This window comes from Electrona antarctica (assembly GCF_951216825.1).
Source record: "Electrona antarctica genome assembly, chromosome: 14".
Lineage (NCBI taxonomy): Eukaryota > Metazoa > Chordata > Actinopteri > Myctophiformes > Myctophidae > Electrona > Electrona antarctica.
This window is the reverse complement of record NC_136795.1, coordinates 771,688-789,478: the sequence shown is the minus strand read 5'-3', so window position 1 is coordinate 789,478 and position 17,791 is coordinate 771,688. Positions and strand designations below refer to the sequence as shown.

General features: G+C 40.7%; 3 protein-coding genes across 5 annotated transcripts in view; 1 reads left to right on the top strand and 2 right to left on the bottom strand.

Moving 5' to 3' along the window:
• LOC306936382 (uncharacterized protein) overlaps nt 1-17,791 on the top strand; it is a gene marked incomplete at its 5' end in the record, with an annotated part of 450,465 nt that overhangs the window by 393,732 nt on the left and 38,942 nt on the right. The window lies entirely within an intron of this gene.
• Nucleotides 10,913-11,371, bottom strand: LOC306936430 (histone H2B-like; the record flags this gene model as incomplete). The annotated part of the gene is made up of 1 exon (XM_079519927.1): nt 10,913-11,371. Exon 1 carries the CDS (start codon nt 11,285-11,287, stop codon nt 10,913-10,915), a length of 375 nt encoding a protein of 124 aa, XP_079376053.1. The 5' UTR covers nt 11,288-11,371.
• The window catches only part of LOC306936384 (microfibril-associated glycoprotein 4-like), a 34,088-nt gene continuing 29,338 nt past the window's right edge, over nt 13,042-17,791 (bottom strand). For 2 of the 3 annotated variants that reach the window (XM_079519877.1, XM_079519878.1), the window contains one exon: nt 13,042-14,012. In XM_079519877.1, coding sequence (XP_079376003.1) covers nt 13,321-13,956 — 636 coding nt within the window. In that variant the 5' untranslated portion in view covers nt 13,957-14,012 and the 3' untranslated portion in view covers nt 13,042-13,320. Of the gene's footprint in view, nt 14,036-17,791 lie in introns of those variants that run through there. The other variant, XM_079519876.1, reaches the window with a different exon arrangement.

Genomic DNA, 17,791 nt, shown 5'->3' with positions numbered 1-17,791 from the left:
AATCCTCCGAAATCATGAAAAATGTCACACTATAGTATGCGCTCCGAGACCATGGACTATATAGCCTGTCGCTTTTCTGTGATTTTCACCTTTTTTCAAATCCTCCGAAAACATGAAAAATGTCACACTATAGTATGCGCTCAGAGACCATGGACTATAGCCTGTCGCTTTTCTGTGATTTCACCTTTTTTCAAATCCTCCGAAATCATGAAAAATTTCACACTATAGTATGCGCTCCGAGACCATGGATTATAGCCTGTCGCTTTTCTGTGATTTTCACCTTTTTTCAAATCCTCCAAAATCATGAAAGATGGCACACTGTAATATGCGGTCCGAGACCATGGACTATAGCCTGTCGCTTTTCTGTGATTTTCACCTTTTTTCAAATCCTCCGAAAACATGAAAAATGGCACACTATAGTATGCGGTCCGAGACCATGGACTATAGCCTGCCGCTTTTCCTTAATTTTCATCTGTATTTCAAATCTTCAAAAATCATGAAAAATGGCACACTATAGTATGCGGTCCGAGACCATGGACTATAGCCTGTCCCTTTTCTGTGATTTTCACATTTTTTTCAAATCCTCCGAAATCATGAAAAATGTCACACTATAGTATGCGGTCAGAGACCATGGACTATAGCCTGTCGCTTTTCTGTGATTTTCACCTTTTTTTCAAATCCTCCGAAATCATGAAAAATGTCACACTATAGTATGCGCTCCGAGACCATGGACTATAGCCTGTCGCTTTTCTGTGATTTTCACCTTTTTTCAAATCCTCCGAAAACATGAAAAATGGCACACTATAGTATGCGGTCCGAGACCATGGACTATAGCCTGTCGCTTTTCCTTAATTTTCATCTGTATTTCAAATCTTCAAAAATCATGAAAAATGGCACACTATAGTATGCGCTCCGAGACCATGGACTATAGCCTGTGGCTTTTCTGTGATTTTCACCTTTTTTCAAATCCTCCGAAATCATGAAAAATGTCACACTATAGTATGCGCTCCGAGACCATGGACTATAGCCTGTCGCTTTTCTGTGATTTTCACCTTTTTTCAAATCCTCCGAAAACATGAAAAATGGCACACTATAGTATGCGGTCCGAGACCATGGACTATAGCCTGTCGCTTTTCCTTAATTTTCATCTGTATTTCAAATCTTCAAAAATCATGAAAAATGGCACACTATAGTATGCGCTCCGAGACCATGGACTATAGCCTGTGGCTTTTCTGTGATTTTCACCTTTTTTCAAATCCTCCGAAATCATGAAAAATGTCACACTATAGTTTGCGCTCCGAGACCATGGACTATAGCCTGTCCCTTTTCTGTGATTTTCACCTTTTTTTCAAATCCTCCGAAATCATGAAAAATGTCACACTATAGTATGCGCTCCGAGACCTTGGACTATAGCCTGTCGCTTTTCTGTGATTTTCACCTTTTTTCAAATCCTCCGAAAACATGAAAAATGGCACACTATAGTATGCGGTCCGAGACCATGGATTATAGCCTGTCGCTTTTCCTTAATTTTCATCTGTATTTCAAATCTTCAAAAATCATGAAAAATGGCACACTATAGTATGCGGTTCGAGACCATGGACTATAGCCTGTCCCTTTTCTGTGATTTTCACCTTTTTTTCAAATCCTCCGAAATCATGAAAAATGTCACACTATAGTATGCGCTCCGAGACCATGGACTATAGCCTGTCGCTTTTCTGTGATTTTCATCTTTTTTCAAATCCTCCGAAATCATGAAAAATGTCACACTATAGTTTGCGCTCCGAGACCATGGACTATAGCCTGTCCCTTTTCTGTGATTTTCACCTTTTTTTCAAATCCTCCGAAATCATGAAAAATGTCACACTATAGTATGCGCTCCGAGACCTTGGACTATAGCCTGTCGCTTTTCTGTGATTTTCACCTTTTTTCAAATCCTCCGAAAACATGAAAAATGGCACACTATAGTATGCGGTCCGAGACCATGGACTATAGCCTGTCGCTTTTCCTTAATTTTCATCTGTATTTCAAATCTTCAAAAATCATGAAAAATGGCACACTATAGTATGCGGTCCGAGACCATGGACTACAGCCTGTCCCTTTTCTGTGATTTTCACCTTTTTTTCAAATCCTCCGAAATCATGAAAAATTTCACACTATAGTTTGCGCTCCGAGACCATGGACTATAGCCTGTCCCTTTTCTGTGATTTTCACCTTTTTTTCAAATCCTCCGAAATCATGAAAAATGTCACACTATAGTATGCGCTCCGAGACCTTGGACTATAGCCTGTCGCTTTTCTGTGATTTTCACCTTTTTTCAAATCCTCCGAAAACATGAAAAATGGCACACTATAGTATGCGGTCCGAGACCATGGACTATAGCCTGTCGCTTTTCCTTAATTTTCATCTGTATTTCAAATCTTCAAAAATCATGAAAAATGGCACACTATAGTATGCGGTCCGAGACCATGGACTATAGCCTGTCCCTTTTCTGTGATTTTCACCTTTTTTTCAAATCCTCCGAAATCATGAAAAATGTCACACTATAGTATGCGCTCCGAGACCATGGACTATAGCCTGTGGTTTTTCTGTGATTTTCACCTTTTTTTCAAATCCTCCGAAATCATGAAAAATGTCACACTATAGTATGCGCTCCGAGACCATGGACTATAGCCTGTCGCTTTTCTGTGATTTTCACCTTTTTTCAAATCCTCCGAAAACATGAAAAATGGCACACTATAGTATGCGGTCCGAGACCATGGACTATAGCCTGTCGCTTTTCCTTAATTTTCATCTGTATTTCAAATCTTCAAAATCCATGAAAAATGGCACACTATAGTATGCGGTCCGAGACCATGGACTATAGCCTGTCGCTTTTCCTTAATTTTCATCTGTATTTAAAATCTTCAAAAATCATGAAAAATGGCACACTATAGTATGCGCTCCGAGACCATGGACTATAGCCTGTGGCTTTTCTGTGATTTTCACCTTTTTTTCAAATCCTCCGAAATCATGAAAAATTTCACACTATAGTATGCGCTCCGAGACCATGGACTATAGCCTGTCGCTTTTCTGTGATTTCACCTTTTTTTCAAAATCCTCCGAAATCATGAAAAATGTCACACTATAGTATGCGCTCCGAGACCATGGACTATAGCCTGTCGCTTTTCTGTGATTTTCACCTTTTTTCAAATCCTCCAAAATCTTGAAAGATGGCACACTGTAATATGCGGTCCGAGACCATGGACTATAGCCTGTCCCTTTTCTGTGATTTTCAAAATTTTTTCAAATCCTCCGAAATCATGAAAAATGTCACACTATAGTATGCGGTCAGAGACCATGGACTATAGCCTGTCGCTTTTCTGTGATTTCACCTTTTTTTTAAATCCTCCGAAATCATGAAAAATGTCACACTATAGTATGCGCTCCGAGACCATGGACTATAGCCTGTCGCTTGTCTGTGATTTTCACCTTTTTTCAAATCCTCCGAAAACCTGAAAAATGGCACACTATAGTATGCGGTCCGAGACCATGGACTATAGCCTGTCGCTTTTCCTTAATTTTCATCTGTATTTAAAATCTTCAAAAATCATGAAAAACGGCACACTATAGTATGCGGTCCGAGACCATGGACTATAGCCTGTCGCTTTTCTGTGATTTTCACCTTTTTTCAAATCCTCCGAAAAAATGAAAAATGGCACACTATAGTATGCGGTCCGAGACCATGGACTATAGCCTGTCCCTTTTCTGTGATTTTCACCTTTTTTTCAAATCCTCGGAAATCATGAAAAATGTCACACTATAGTATGCGCTCCGAGACCATGGACTATAGCCTGTCGCTTTTCTGTGATTTTCATCTTTTTTCAAATCCTCCGAAATCATGAAAAATGTCACACTATAGTATACGCTCCGAGACCATGGACTACAGCCTGTCCCTTTTCTGTGATTTTCACCTTTTTTTCAAATCTTCAAAAATCATGAAAAATGGCACACTGTAATATGCGGTCCAAGACCATGGACTATAGCCTGTCGCTTTTCTGTGATTTTCACCTTTTTTCAAATCCTCCGAAAACATGAAAAATGGCACACAGACTGACACAGTATGCGCTCCGAGACCATGGACTATAGCCTGTCGCTTTTCTGTGATTTTCACCTTTTTTCGAATCCTCCGAAAACATGAAAAATGGCACACTATAGTATGCGGTCCGAGACCATGGACTATAGCCTGTCGCTTTTCCTTAATTTTCATCTGTATTTCAAATCTTCAAAAATCATGAAAAATGGCACACTATAGTATGCGGTCCGAGACCATGAACTATAGCCTGTCCCTTTTCTGTGATTTTCACCTTTTTTTCAAATCTTCAAAAATCATGAAAAATGGCACACTATAGTATGCGGTCCGAGACCATGGACTTGCCTGTCCCTTTTCTGTGATTTTCACATTTTTTTCAAATCCTCTGAAATCATGAAAAATTTGACACTATAGTATGCGCTCCGAGACCATGGACTATAGTCTGTCTCTTTTCTGTGATTTTCACCTTTTTTTCAAATCCTCCGAAATCATGAAAAATGTCACACTATAGTATGCGCTCCGAGACCATGGACTATAGCCTGTCGCTTTTCTGTGATTTTCACCTTTTTTCAAATCCTCCGAAATCATGAAAAATGTCACACTATAGTATGCGGTCCGAGACCATGGACTATAGCCTGTCGCTTTTCTGTGATTTTCACCTTTTTTCAAATCCTCCGAAAACATGAAAAATGGCACACAGACTGACACAGTATGCGGTCCGAGACCATGGACTATAGCCTGTCGCTTTTCTGTGATTTTCACCTTTTTTCAAATCAAGTCACTTTCACCTAGAAACTCCATTCACACTTTATAATATTCAGTTTACTGTGGGCACACATGCTGGAACTTTTTACTTTGAAATGTTTTGTAGTTTCTGAGTTGTAGGGGCGACTGTGGCTCAAGAGGTAGAGCAGGTCGTCCAATGATCCATGGGTCGGCGGTTCGAATCCTCCGAAATCATGAAAATGTCTATAGTATGCGCTCCGAGACCATGGACAATAGCCTGTCGCTTTTCTGTGATTTTAACCTTTTTTCAAATCCTCCGAAAACATGAAAAATGGCACACTATAGTATGCGGTCCGAGACCATGGACTATAGCCTGTCCCTTTTCTGTGATTTTCACCTTTTTTTCAAATCTTCAAAAATCATAAAAAATGTCACACTATAGTATGCGGTCCGAGACCATGGACTATAGCCTGTCCCTTTTCTGTGATTTTCACTTTTTTTTCAAATCCTCCGAAATCATGAAAAATGTCACACTATAGTATGCGCTCCGAGATCATGGACTATAGCCTGTCGCTTTTCTGTGATTTTCACCTTTTTTCAAATCAAGTCACTTTCACCTAGAAACTCCATTCACACTTTTTATAATTCAGCTTACTGTGGGCACACATGCTGGAACTTTTTACTTTGAAATGTTTTGTAGTTTCTGAGTTATAGGGGCGACTGTGGCTCAAGAGGTAGAGCAGGTCGTCCAATGATCCATGGGTCGGCGGTTCGAATCCTCCGAAATCATGAAAAATGTCACACTATAGTATGCGCTCCGAGACCATGGACTATAGCCGGCCGCTTTTCAAATCATGAAAACTGGCACACTATAATATGCGGTCAACATAGTAAGTGGTCCGAGACCATGGACTATCGTTCATGTGTAGAATTGTATCTATCTCCCGGGAGGAGATAGATACAATTCAAAAGGGCGGGTGATCCAAAAGGTCAGAGATCAAACGTCAACACAAGCAAACACAAAGTTGTACGGGATGAGACACGTGTATCAAAGTTTTATTGCTCACGGTCAAACGGTTTGTGAGCTTTTCCCGTTTAAAGTTTTCATTTTCAGTTCAGTGCTATAGCACCACCCTTTGGCCAATGGTCGTGGGTTTCACATCCTCACCGTTTGGCATAGCCCTCTACCATATTGCCAAGTTTTGCAAGAACCCGAAACAGTTTTCAGCCAGATCTTCCATTGTTGGCAGAAGGAGAAGAGAAATACAGACACACTACTAGAACTGCACTCTGTCGAGTGCCTACTTGCACACAAGCCATAAATGGCCTACTAGTGCGCAAGCAGCGCACGCAAGTACTGTCGCCCACTACAAACTGTCAAATCTCAGCCTCTCTGTAAAACATTGAAATTAAATACTAAAGTCGGGTTATAACTGGCTGTTCATAACTGGCTGACGTAATTAAGATATGTATCAATGCTGGGTTATAACTGGCTTTTGATGGTGTCGTAATAAAGATTTACGTATACATACAGACATTACCTTTAATTCACCCGACACTGAAACATATCCTAATTACGTCACCATCGACAGCCAGTTATAACCCGACATTGAAACATATCTTAATTACATCACCATCAACATCTAGTATATATACCTCCAAGCATACGCATACAAAAGCCAGCACGACCACAATACTTGCACGCTCTGCTTGTGCAAGTAATAAGGGACTAAATAGACTTGGTAACCTAACTGTAGGGAGTACAAACACAGTAAAGAACCTGGGGGTTATCATCTATGAAAAACACAATGAGCAGAAAATAAAAAATCTAAATACAACAAATTGAGCAGGCACTGCAGGGACTTGAACCCCGTTCTGGTAAACCAGGAGTACCACACCAGTGCCTTAGTTATTGTTTTGTTGTAATTTACAGGTCCAAAAGCAATCACATTCATTTACATTTAAACAGTAAATTAATGTCACAATGTTCATTGTAAGCAAAAATTAATAACGGTATATACAAAAGAAAAATACAGCAAGCATACAAGCACAAAGCTAACATTTTCAAATTATTTGCAAAATATTTTTAAACTTACTCTTGCCAGCCTCCCGGCAAGATCATTTGATGATTTAAAAAACAGTCCTAGCCTACATACTCACCACCAAAGAAAGACAAAATAAATTATAATTTGAATCATAACAGACCATGAATGATAGCCATCTTTATCCATCCATCTATCTTCAACCGCTTATCCGTAGTCTGGTCGCGGGGGCAACAGCTCCACCAGAGAGCTCCAGACTTCCCTCTCCAGAGCAACATTAGTGACTTCCTCCTGGGGGATCCCGAGATGTTCCAAGGCCAGTTAGTTGATGTAATCCCTCCATCTGCGCCTTGGTCTGCCCCGGGGTAGACCAAGGCGCAGAGATACCCGGGGTATCTCTTCCCAGTGGGACGTGCCTCGAGGACGTCCCTAGGGAGACGCCCGAGAGGCATCCTAACCAGATGCCCGAACCACTGCGAAGGCTCTACTCCGAGTCTCTCCCGCGTGACTGAACTTCTCACCCTATCTCTAAGAGAGATGCCACTCTCACAGAGTGATGCTGAATGCTCTGAAGGGGCTGGACTTAAACACCACATGAGAACCATGTAGAGTCAACACACACAGGCCCTCTTCTCTCTTGCGCCACTTGTGTTTTCTCCTCGATTAAAACAAACAAGTTATAACAAACTACTGTGTATATTATTCAATGGGACAAAGAGCTGACCAGTTAACACACACGTGCCTTTCTGTCATGAATATATCTGAGATGAAAGCAGTTCACTCCTTTTTAGTAATAACCTCAAAACATCACCGGTCTACAGTCAGATCAAAGTGTTGCCTCTGTCATTTTACTTCTAAACTGTTGTCAACTATGTTGCATTAACAACAATACTCACAATCAATTTAGTAGACATTCCTGTCGACGCAAAACCATAAACTATACCTTTGATTTGTCATCCGTTTTGCTATGAATAGAATGTTTTCTGACAGTAAACACACTCCAGTTGAAGGCAGGTGGAGTTCTCAACTTCCAATGACAGAATGCCAGCTGTTGGAAAACTTGATTCATTTTGGACAAATAACTTACTGAAACCAATGGCAATAACAGACAGCTAACAGGCTAATGGACTATTATAGGTGACCGTTATAGCTACAAACTTACAACTTAAAGATGCAGCTGATTCATAAGTAGATAGCTACAACTAATGTGCTAAGCGTGTTTAAATATTCAATCAACTGTATCTGTATATTTGATTATGGAGACACGGTGTACCCAACACACTTCTCAGGTAGACCTATAGGCCTAGATGTAGATGCTTTATGATGCAATGTGTCATGCTGCAAAACATTTCATGATTAAGTCATCATTGTGCTCTGTGTAAAATTAAAACACATGCTTATTTTTGTGTGACTGTATTTTGTATTATGTCATGGTGTCTATTCGCAAAGTGTACACTATTTGATGTTCTGTGTAAAGCACATTGAATTGCCTTGTTGTATAAAATGGCTCTGCATGCCTTTCATAGTAGCAATGGCATGTCCTTCCCAAAGTGTGTGATTATTACTTCTCAAATTGCTGCTAAAATGGGTCATTCACAGTTCACACACATAGCCTGCATGTGAATGGGTGTATGAGAAACAGTACGGAGAGAGCCACACAATGTGAACATGTACCCTAAAACTAAAACAATGTGAACATGTACCCTAAAACTAAAACTGTAGTATCGATAACTCCCCGAGTGCTCCTTTAATGGTGTTACATTTGTTTGACATGGTATGAGTGACAAAATCATATTAGTCCTACACATCTTAACACCACTGGGAAACAGTGGCGTGCACAGATAGACACTAGGGGGTGCTAGAGCACCCCCTGCCCTTTTGGCAATGTGCCCTTTTGGAAAAAAAAAGAAAAAAAAATCTATTTTTTTTCTTTTTCAAAAATAGCAGACCTACAAGCTCGTAGCGCGCCACTCGATGGCGCGCTATGAGCTTGTAGATCTGCTATTTTTCAATAGCTAAAGCATAACATAATGCTAACACCAAAAGGGGTTCCCGCCCAAAATGGGTTAAGGCAACCGGCCGGTTCCACGGGCTGCACAAGGTGCCCTTTTTTTACTTGAGCACCTGCCCCTCTAAATGTCTGTGCACGCCACTGCTGGGAAATATATAAAATGTCACACAATTCCACCCTCTTAGAGTTACAAATGGGTACATTAACAGAGAGGATTTTACTGTGCAGGCCTACTATGGAATGCACTTCCCATCACAGTCAGAACTGCAGCCTCACTCCCAGTCTGAAAACCCACCTCTTCAGACTCCATCATGGCCCGTAGCACTTGCCCTAGCCTAGCCCCTTAGATAGCACGTTATGTAGACTTAGATGGTATTTTAAACAGACTTATAGCTTGTTACGTAGACAGCTCTAGAATTGCATTTTATGTAGTCATAGCACTTTATAGTACACATGTATAATATATTATATAGTATAGTATGTATAGTTTACATAGATACTCCACTGTTACGTTCTTAGTTCCGCACGATTCATGATAACTACTTTTTATATATGTGATGTATGCCATGTTTTTGTTATTGCTTAATGTAAATCGCTCTGGATTAAGAGCTTCTGCTAAATGCCTAAATTGTAATTGTTCTAATTGAACCCCCTCCCCCCAATACTAGAAACATGCTCAACCCCCACCTCCACTTTGAGAAGCCAACACTGATAGACATGTAGATTAGATTTACACCAACACTCTCTACTCTCTAAAATAAACTCTTGACAGAACTCGTAGTCTATCATTCTGATAGATTAGTCCTCATGATGTACTCTTTTCCTCTATTTTTACAGTTTCTGTAAAAAATAAAAGAAAGAAATCTGCCTGTTTGCCATTGGTTAAAGCTGAAGAGGTGGATGCAGTCTTTTCCATAATACAAAGACAAGTGACTCTGAAAATGACTATCCCCAGTTAAGGACATGTACTGGTTACTGTACAGAAGAGTCTCATTCCAGGACTATGAATATCTCCTGGTTTGGTTTTGGTGTGAAGCATCATGTTGAGTTCAAAACAATGGAACAATGGCAATGCCTCCCCTCCCCCACCGGGTGGCGCTGAATGTCTGAGTGATTTCAATCATTTGCATGTTGATCACATCACACACGCTCGATCCTTGCTTCGTTTCAGTTAGATGCATTATTGTTGTTATTCCTGATTAAAGCAAGACCAGAACTCCTTAAATTAAATAAACTATACAAAATATAAAATCTCAGAAATATAATTTTCATCGGTGTAAGTCCAGGTATGCGTCTACTCTGTACTATAAGTGACGGCCATATTATCCATGCACTATTAACTGTTTCTACATACCCGGCCAAAAGCATTAAAGGTAGCGAAATAGTCTAATATGGAATGATGCCTAAATATAGCCTGGCTAATAAGCCAGACTCAAATCACACTGTCGCCGCCGGCAGGCAATTTTTCTTTTGCCAACGGCTGATTCGGTCTGGCTTATTAGCCAGGCTAGCCTAAATATAGCCAACATTTAGGGCAAAGTATATAATTATTGTAATCAAAAGTTTGTATTGATTTGTTTAAATTAGCATTGATCCTTTGTGCCATGCTTATGTTGCTGGCTGCTGCTACAGTTTGAGGTTAATAAATCAATATCAGCATGGGCATATAATCACAATGATAGAATACACGTAGCCCAAACATAGACTCTCGTAGAGGTTTTTTTCGATTCTGACGAGAGATTCGTCAGAATCGAAAAAAACCTCGACGAGTCTAAATATTTGGGCTAGAATACACGTGCTGGAAAAAAAACATTTTAGTTTAGCCAGTGTTCACAAGCTTATTCATACATTATATCCAATTCGTTGCGTTGTTTAGTATTAATTTAGTGCCTTGTTATTGCAATTTTCATGTCGTCTGAGCAGTTGACATTCATGTCTGTCTCATGACCTGGAGTCAAATTACTAGTCAAATTAATTTGGCTTCTTACAGTATTTGGATCAACTCTTTGTTGGAAAAGATGGGTGGTCCTTAAAAGGACCGTTGTGTTTAGCAGACAGAAGAGTTTACTTGGAGCTGGTGTACTTGGTCACAGCCTTGGTGCCCTCAGACACGGCGTGCTTGGCCAGCTCACCGGGGAGCAGCAGGCGGACGGCGGTCTGAATCTCCCTGGATGAGATGGTGGAGCGCTTGTTGTAGTGAGCCAGTTTGGAGGCTTCACCGGCGATGCGCTCAAAGATGTCGTTGACGAAGGAGTTCATGATGCCCATGGCCTTGGAAGAGACACCGGTGTCAGGGTGGACCTGCTTCAGGACCTTGTATATGTAGATGGCGTAGCTCTCCTTCCTGGACTTTCTGCGCTTCTTTCCGCCCTTAGCTGCGGTCTTGGCGACGGCTTTCTTGGAGCCCTTCTTGGGCGCTGGTTTCGCTACTTCAGGCATGGTTCTTTCTGTGTGTATTGAAGAAAACAAATGACCTGTTCGTGGCGTTGCACCAGCATTTATAGCAAGCCTATGCAAATGAAGTATGCTACTCCCAGGATATGATTGGCTTCTGCTGGGACCCACAGAAGGAGGAGTCTCACACTGTCTGTGTTTCTGCCAATCTTATATCTTGACTATAGCGTGCGTGTGCGTGCGCAACTGCGCATAGGAGACCACTGCATAGAGACAACATTCAGTTAATGCTCTCTTCATACTCGTATGGAAATGCATTCTGTGTTAAGATTAATAATTATTCACATGTATGCATGCATTTTAAATCATTTTGAGTGTGTAGGCTAAGTGTCTTAAAAAAAAATACATTTTCATTCATCAGAATTTAATCTTCTTAAGAAAAGAATGACGTTATAATATTGATGAGTTCATGAGTTGAACATGCACATGAAACCTAAATGTAGCACTCCAGCTTCTTGTTGATGCTCCAAACGACTGGCCAGACAAAGCTCTTTTTTTAACAATGTGCAGCAAGTATAGAAGCATTAGGCTTTAAAACTAGAAATAATTGTATAATAAATAATGTATTTGGCCGCTGTTTATACAATTATATATATATTTTTTAATAATACTCTGTATAGCTGACTAAGTATGGTAGTTATAATGTTCTGGTCAAGTATGACTATTATTATGAATATGATAAATACTTGTTTTTATATTGGCTACTTTTGTAATGCCTAGTTTTAGCCTACTTGTTCCCCTTAAAACCGCCCCTTACTATATACCTACATTATATGTCAATAATGTCATTATGTCTAACTGCCTGATACCACTCACATTTTTCAAACAAACCTTACATGTTCTAATGTGGTTCTGGAAATTTGACAAGGCAAATATATAGGCTATATATTATTATTAAGTATGACATTAAGTAAACAATTATTACAATAAACTAAAAATCATTCCCACAATAGGAATTAAGTATAGCTGTATAATCCAGGGGTGCCCAAAAGGTAGATCACAAAGGCTGTGCAGGTATAGATCACATGACATGCCCCTACAATTTATATTTAATTTAAAATGTAAATACAAAAAAAACAACGACCTGATTGATTGACATTTAGAAGGGCCTGTCAGTTCAAACCCACAATGTAATACTTTGTTTTCAAGATTGTTGTGCACAACACACGTCAGTAGCAATACAAAGTTATATACAAAAGAAAAACCCTATACCAATTCAATTGTCCCTTTATTTCCCATTCCAAGTGACGGTATTCTAAAACCCCCTCAGGTACATTTTTAAACAAATTTCAACAATGCGATCTGATTTTTTTTTTTGGTGTGTATAGATCTTGTTGCGCTGGTCATTTTGAAAGTGGCTCTCAAGTCAAAAACAGTGTGGGCACCCCTGCTGTAGGCCTATAGGATTGATTCAGGGCATATTTGTAATAACAAGCATATTCTGTAAAGGATACATATATACACTCTAAACACTCATACTTAGTAAAACAGACTTGTAAAAACAGTGTCTGTTATGTATTAATACACTTTATAACTGATTAAGTATATTGTTTATAATGTGCTGTTCTGCTGAGCTTAAAATATAGTATGACCAACACTTAGTACTTCATGAACCTTGTTATAAGTTGTTATGCATCATTATGAACATGTATGACAAGTGGTACGAATCCTTCAGCATGGATTGTAAATATGACTATAATGCATTATAGAGAAACAATTTAAAAAGTGATACCAAATACTTGTCTTTGCATGCATTTCTTTATTCAACAACAATGGTGGTGAAACAATACTGTATGTTTACAACATCTTGGATTATATATTTAGGTAAGAATAAGAGTCCTGACACCACTGTAATAATATGTGATACACTACAGATATATACTGTATGAGTTTAGGATTAAACAGTCCCAAAGAGAGAGAAAAAAACAAAACAAAGATGAAGCGCATGGCTAAATAATGCATCATGCCTTTTATACCACGGCTGTGCTTTTCAAAGATGCATGTGAACCTAAACATGTTTAAGGAACACGTCTGATCTTCATCGCTACAGCCTTCAGGGAGTATTCATAACCCTTCCAGTGCTTCCAGACTACACCTGTTGCATGATGTGCCGTCGGTCCCCAGAGGTAAACACCATTGATGTTAGCCTGGTGACAGGCCTTGTACCAAAATGCACCGTAATAATTACTTGCACAGTTCTTGCTCCACGTGTCCTGATCTTTGTCAAAGGTTGAGAATTTCATGCCATTGCCATAGCCGGTCAGTGAGTCTCCTGCTCCTCCGTTACTGAAGCCAGCAACCTGCAGCTTGTAGCCGTCAGCCTCAGAACCCACGGAGAAAGAGGAGTAAGAGGCAGACGCCGTGTTTCCCTCAAAGTCCTCCATGTCCACCCTCAGCTGATACTTTCTGTCGTTGGTGAGGAGATGCATGTTCTCCAGTCCCAGCCAGTACTCGCCTGATGCGTCTCCAAACCCAGCTTGGTACTGAGCCCAGGGTCTGTAGAAGTTCAGCGTGCCGTCCACTCTTCTCTGGATGACGGTCCACTTCCCTCCGTCTGTGTCCATGTCACAGTAGACCTTGACCGGTGCAGTGGTGGGGTAGATGGAGTACACTCCACTCTGTGTGGAGACGTTGTAGATTTCATCACAGTCCATAACCAGGTTGAGATCACAACGAGGAGCAGAGTGGACCGTTACAGCCAGAAACAGAACTGCAACAACAACAAGTAGCATCTTGAAGTAGTTTAAAGTTGCACCTTGTTGTTCAGAGGATTTCTGAGTGTGCTGCGTCAGTGTATGTTCAGCTGCAGTAGAAGGTTCAATGCAGTCTGGGTTAGAGGACCTTCTTTTATAAGGATGATGACGTATTGACACTAAAGAGATCGCACGACAGATACAAGTTTTCTGCACCAGGTATGACCAGTGTGGCTGCCAGCATGCACGCCCACGCCCACGCCCACACACACACACACACACACACACACACACACACACACACACACACACACACACACACACACACACACACACACACACACACACACACACACACACACACACACACAATTCAAAACAACTTGTGTGGCACAAGGTGCGGCCAAAGTTTAGTGATGAGAGAGCCCGCCTTGGAACCCAGTTCAACCCAGATTCTGCGGGCTTACATTCCAGCCAGGGCTCCGAGGTCTGCTGATCAGTCACTACTAACTGTACTTGAAAGAACAAAACGGACCAGGGGCGACCGTGCCTTCGCCTCAGCCACCCCCGTGCTCTGGAACAATCTACCTTTCCCTATCCGATCTTCCCAGTCCATTGAGGTGTTCAGATCCTTATTGAAAACTCACCTTTTTCCCGTGGCTTTTAATTGCACTTGATTGTCTTAAAATATGAGTTTTATGATGTCCTTAAGGCCTATATTCATAGTCTGGATTTTTGGTGGTGAGCTGACCACCGGAGCTGAAATAACGTTGAGCGGTGGTGAGTAAAAACAGAGAGAAGGGCTGGAGCGGTGGCGGTGGATTGCTCTTCACCGCGGCTCGTGGCGTCATGTTGTAGTTCGGTGGTCACCTCACCACCGAAAATCCAGACTATGTATGAGCCTTTACTTGTCTGTGCGCTGATGGGCGCTGTTGATGTTCTGTTTGTTTTTACCTGTACAGCATTTTGGTCAGCTTATGTTGTTTTAAATATACTATATAAATACAGTTTGATTTGATTTGATTTGATTTGATTTGATTTGATTTGATTTGATTTGATTTGATTTGAAATTAAGTGTCAAATCACAACAAGTCGTCTCAAGACACTTTAACACGCAGAACCCAGAGGTCTCAGGTTCAATTCCAGGCTTCTATTCAGCAATGTCTCAAAGTGTCCCTGAGCAAGACACTTGACCCCTGACTGCTCCCTGAGACACTGTCCCCATAGTGCCCACTGCTCCTGTCACTAAGGATGGAAGAAATGCAGAGACTGTTCTCCAAATATACAGTGACAAATACTACAATAATAATAATAATAATTATTATTATTATTTATTTAGTATTGTTATTATTATTATTATTATTATTATTATTATTATTATTATTATTATTATGATGTTCTGAATAACCTGTGGACAGTGTCTCGGTAATAAAGCTATATGCACGATTATTCATGTGAATTCATGTTTTGAATACGAGCTTGTTGAAAGAAAAAAAAAACATATACATTAACTCGATAACCCTGGATAAAAGCGTCTGTGTCATTTGGGGATTTTGGGCTAATAGAAAATAACAGATGTACAAGCTCACAGCGCGGCACAAAGTGACACGCTGTGAGCTTGTACATCTGTTATTTTCTTCTGTTTAACATTTTTGACACAGATCTTCCCGGGGGTCCCTTGCACAAGGCATTTCCAAATAAATGAAATGTTGGGGGTCCTTGGCATGAAATGGTTTGATAAGCACCGTTCAGAAGGCATTTGTAGAATCAGCCTCAGGTCTTAATGGGTTAAGTTCCACGGCAACACAACATGTTTACTATATTTAAAAAACTTCCTTACTGGAAACTCTCTGCTGTGTTTGGAATGTGAACCGACAGAGGATTCCTGTAACAGTGACTGACAGGGACCATGATTGACAGCTCATCGTGTTGCATTGTGACTCATTGAGAGTTTGTACAGGTAGACCGTCTATGTTCAGAATGAGGTCAGAATGTACAGAGATGTCATTTAGCCCTTTGAGCTTCTCATTTTAGAGAGGGTCCTTTACACACACACACACACACACACACACACACACACACACACACACACGCATGCATGGAAGCGCGCACGCACGCACACACACACTTTATATCAAACATTATTTAGATTTAAGTGCCGAGAGAGAGCGAGATAGATAGATAGATAGATAGATAGATAGATAGATAGATAGATAGATAGATAGATAGATAGATAGATAGATATGCGTATCATTTGATGCATTCCAATAGTAGCTGCAGAAGCATGACCCAAGACGATGCTGAGTCATTCATTGATTGATTAAAAAGGCATTAACATGAATCACCTCTAACATTTATAGAATATAGGCTCCATATAGCATAAAGGATTCCAGGCCTCTGACTATAGGTTGAGGGGGGCATTTGAGAGCATGCCTGCCCTCGATGCAAGTAGGGCAGGCCCTGAGTAGCAAGGTATGTCAATTATGAAGAAGTGAGAGGAGAAAATGAGAATGTGGAATTGCAGGTGTGGCATGTGGCGTGCAAAGGTGTTAATACTTGGCAGCCCTGTTGCAATGTTTATGTTTAATTAACTTCCTTACTGGAAACTAGCTTCTGTCTTTGGAATGTGAACACAGAGAGCCTGAATTCCTGTAACACTGACAGAGCATGATTGACAGCTCATCGTGTTGCATTGTGATTCATTGTCTATGTTCAGAATGAGGTCAGAATGTACAGAGATGTCATTTAGCCCTTTGAGATGCAGCTTCTCATTTTAGAGGGGGTCCTTTACACACAGCCCTTGCAGGAGGGGCTGAGGACACTTGTAGATCTGCTATTTTCAAAATATTTTTAGAGACGTACAAATATACACTTCTAGCTATATACTTCTATATACTATAGTTCTCATACTTGCATAGCCTACTTGCGTATGAGAACTCAATAAATCTTAAATTAATCAATCGAAAAAAGTACACACTCTCTCTCTCTCTCACACACACACACACACGCACGCACGCACACGCACACACACACACACACACACACACACACACACACACACACACACACACACACACACACACACACACACACACACACACACACACACACAGGCTTGTAAACACATACACACACACACACACACACACACACACACACACAGGCTTGTAAACACATACACCTGTCACGGCCTGCATGTTCCTCAGCCCTTGCAGGAGGGGCTGAGGACACTTGTAGATCTGCTATTTTCAAAATATTTTTAGAGACGTACAAATATACACTTCTAGCTATATACTTCTATATACTATAGTTCTCATACTTGCATAGCCTACTTGCGTATGAGAACTCAATAAATCTTTAATTAATCAATCGAAAAAAGTACACACTCTCTCTCTCTCTCACACACACACACACACACACACACACACACACACACACACACACACACACACACACACACACACACACACACACACACACACACACACACACACACACACACACACACACACACACACACACACACACACACACACACACACACACACACACACACACACACACACCCCCATTCAAAACAACTTGTGTGGCACAAGGTGCGGCCAGATTTTAGTGATGAGAGAGCCCACCTTGGAACCCAGTTAAATTGAATTGTAATTAAATGTCATATAACAACAAGTCGTCTCAAGACACTTCTACACGCAGAACCCAGAGGTCTCAGGTTCAATTCCAGGCTTCTATTCAGCAATGTCTCTCAATGTCAATATCTTCCTGGGGTCAACACGCACGCACACAT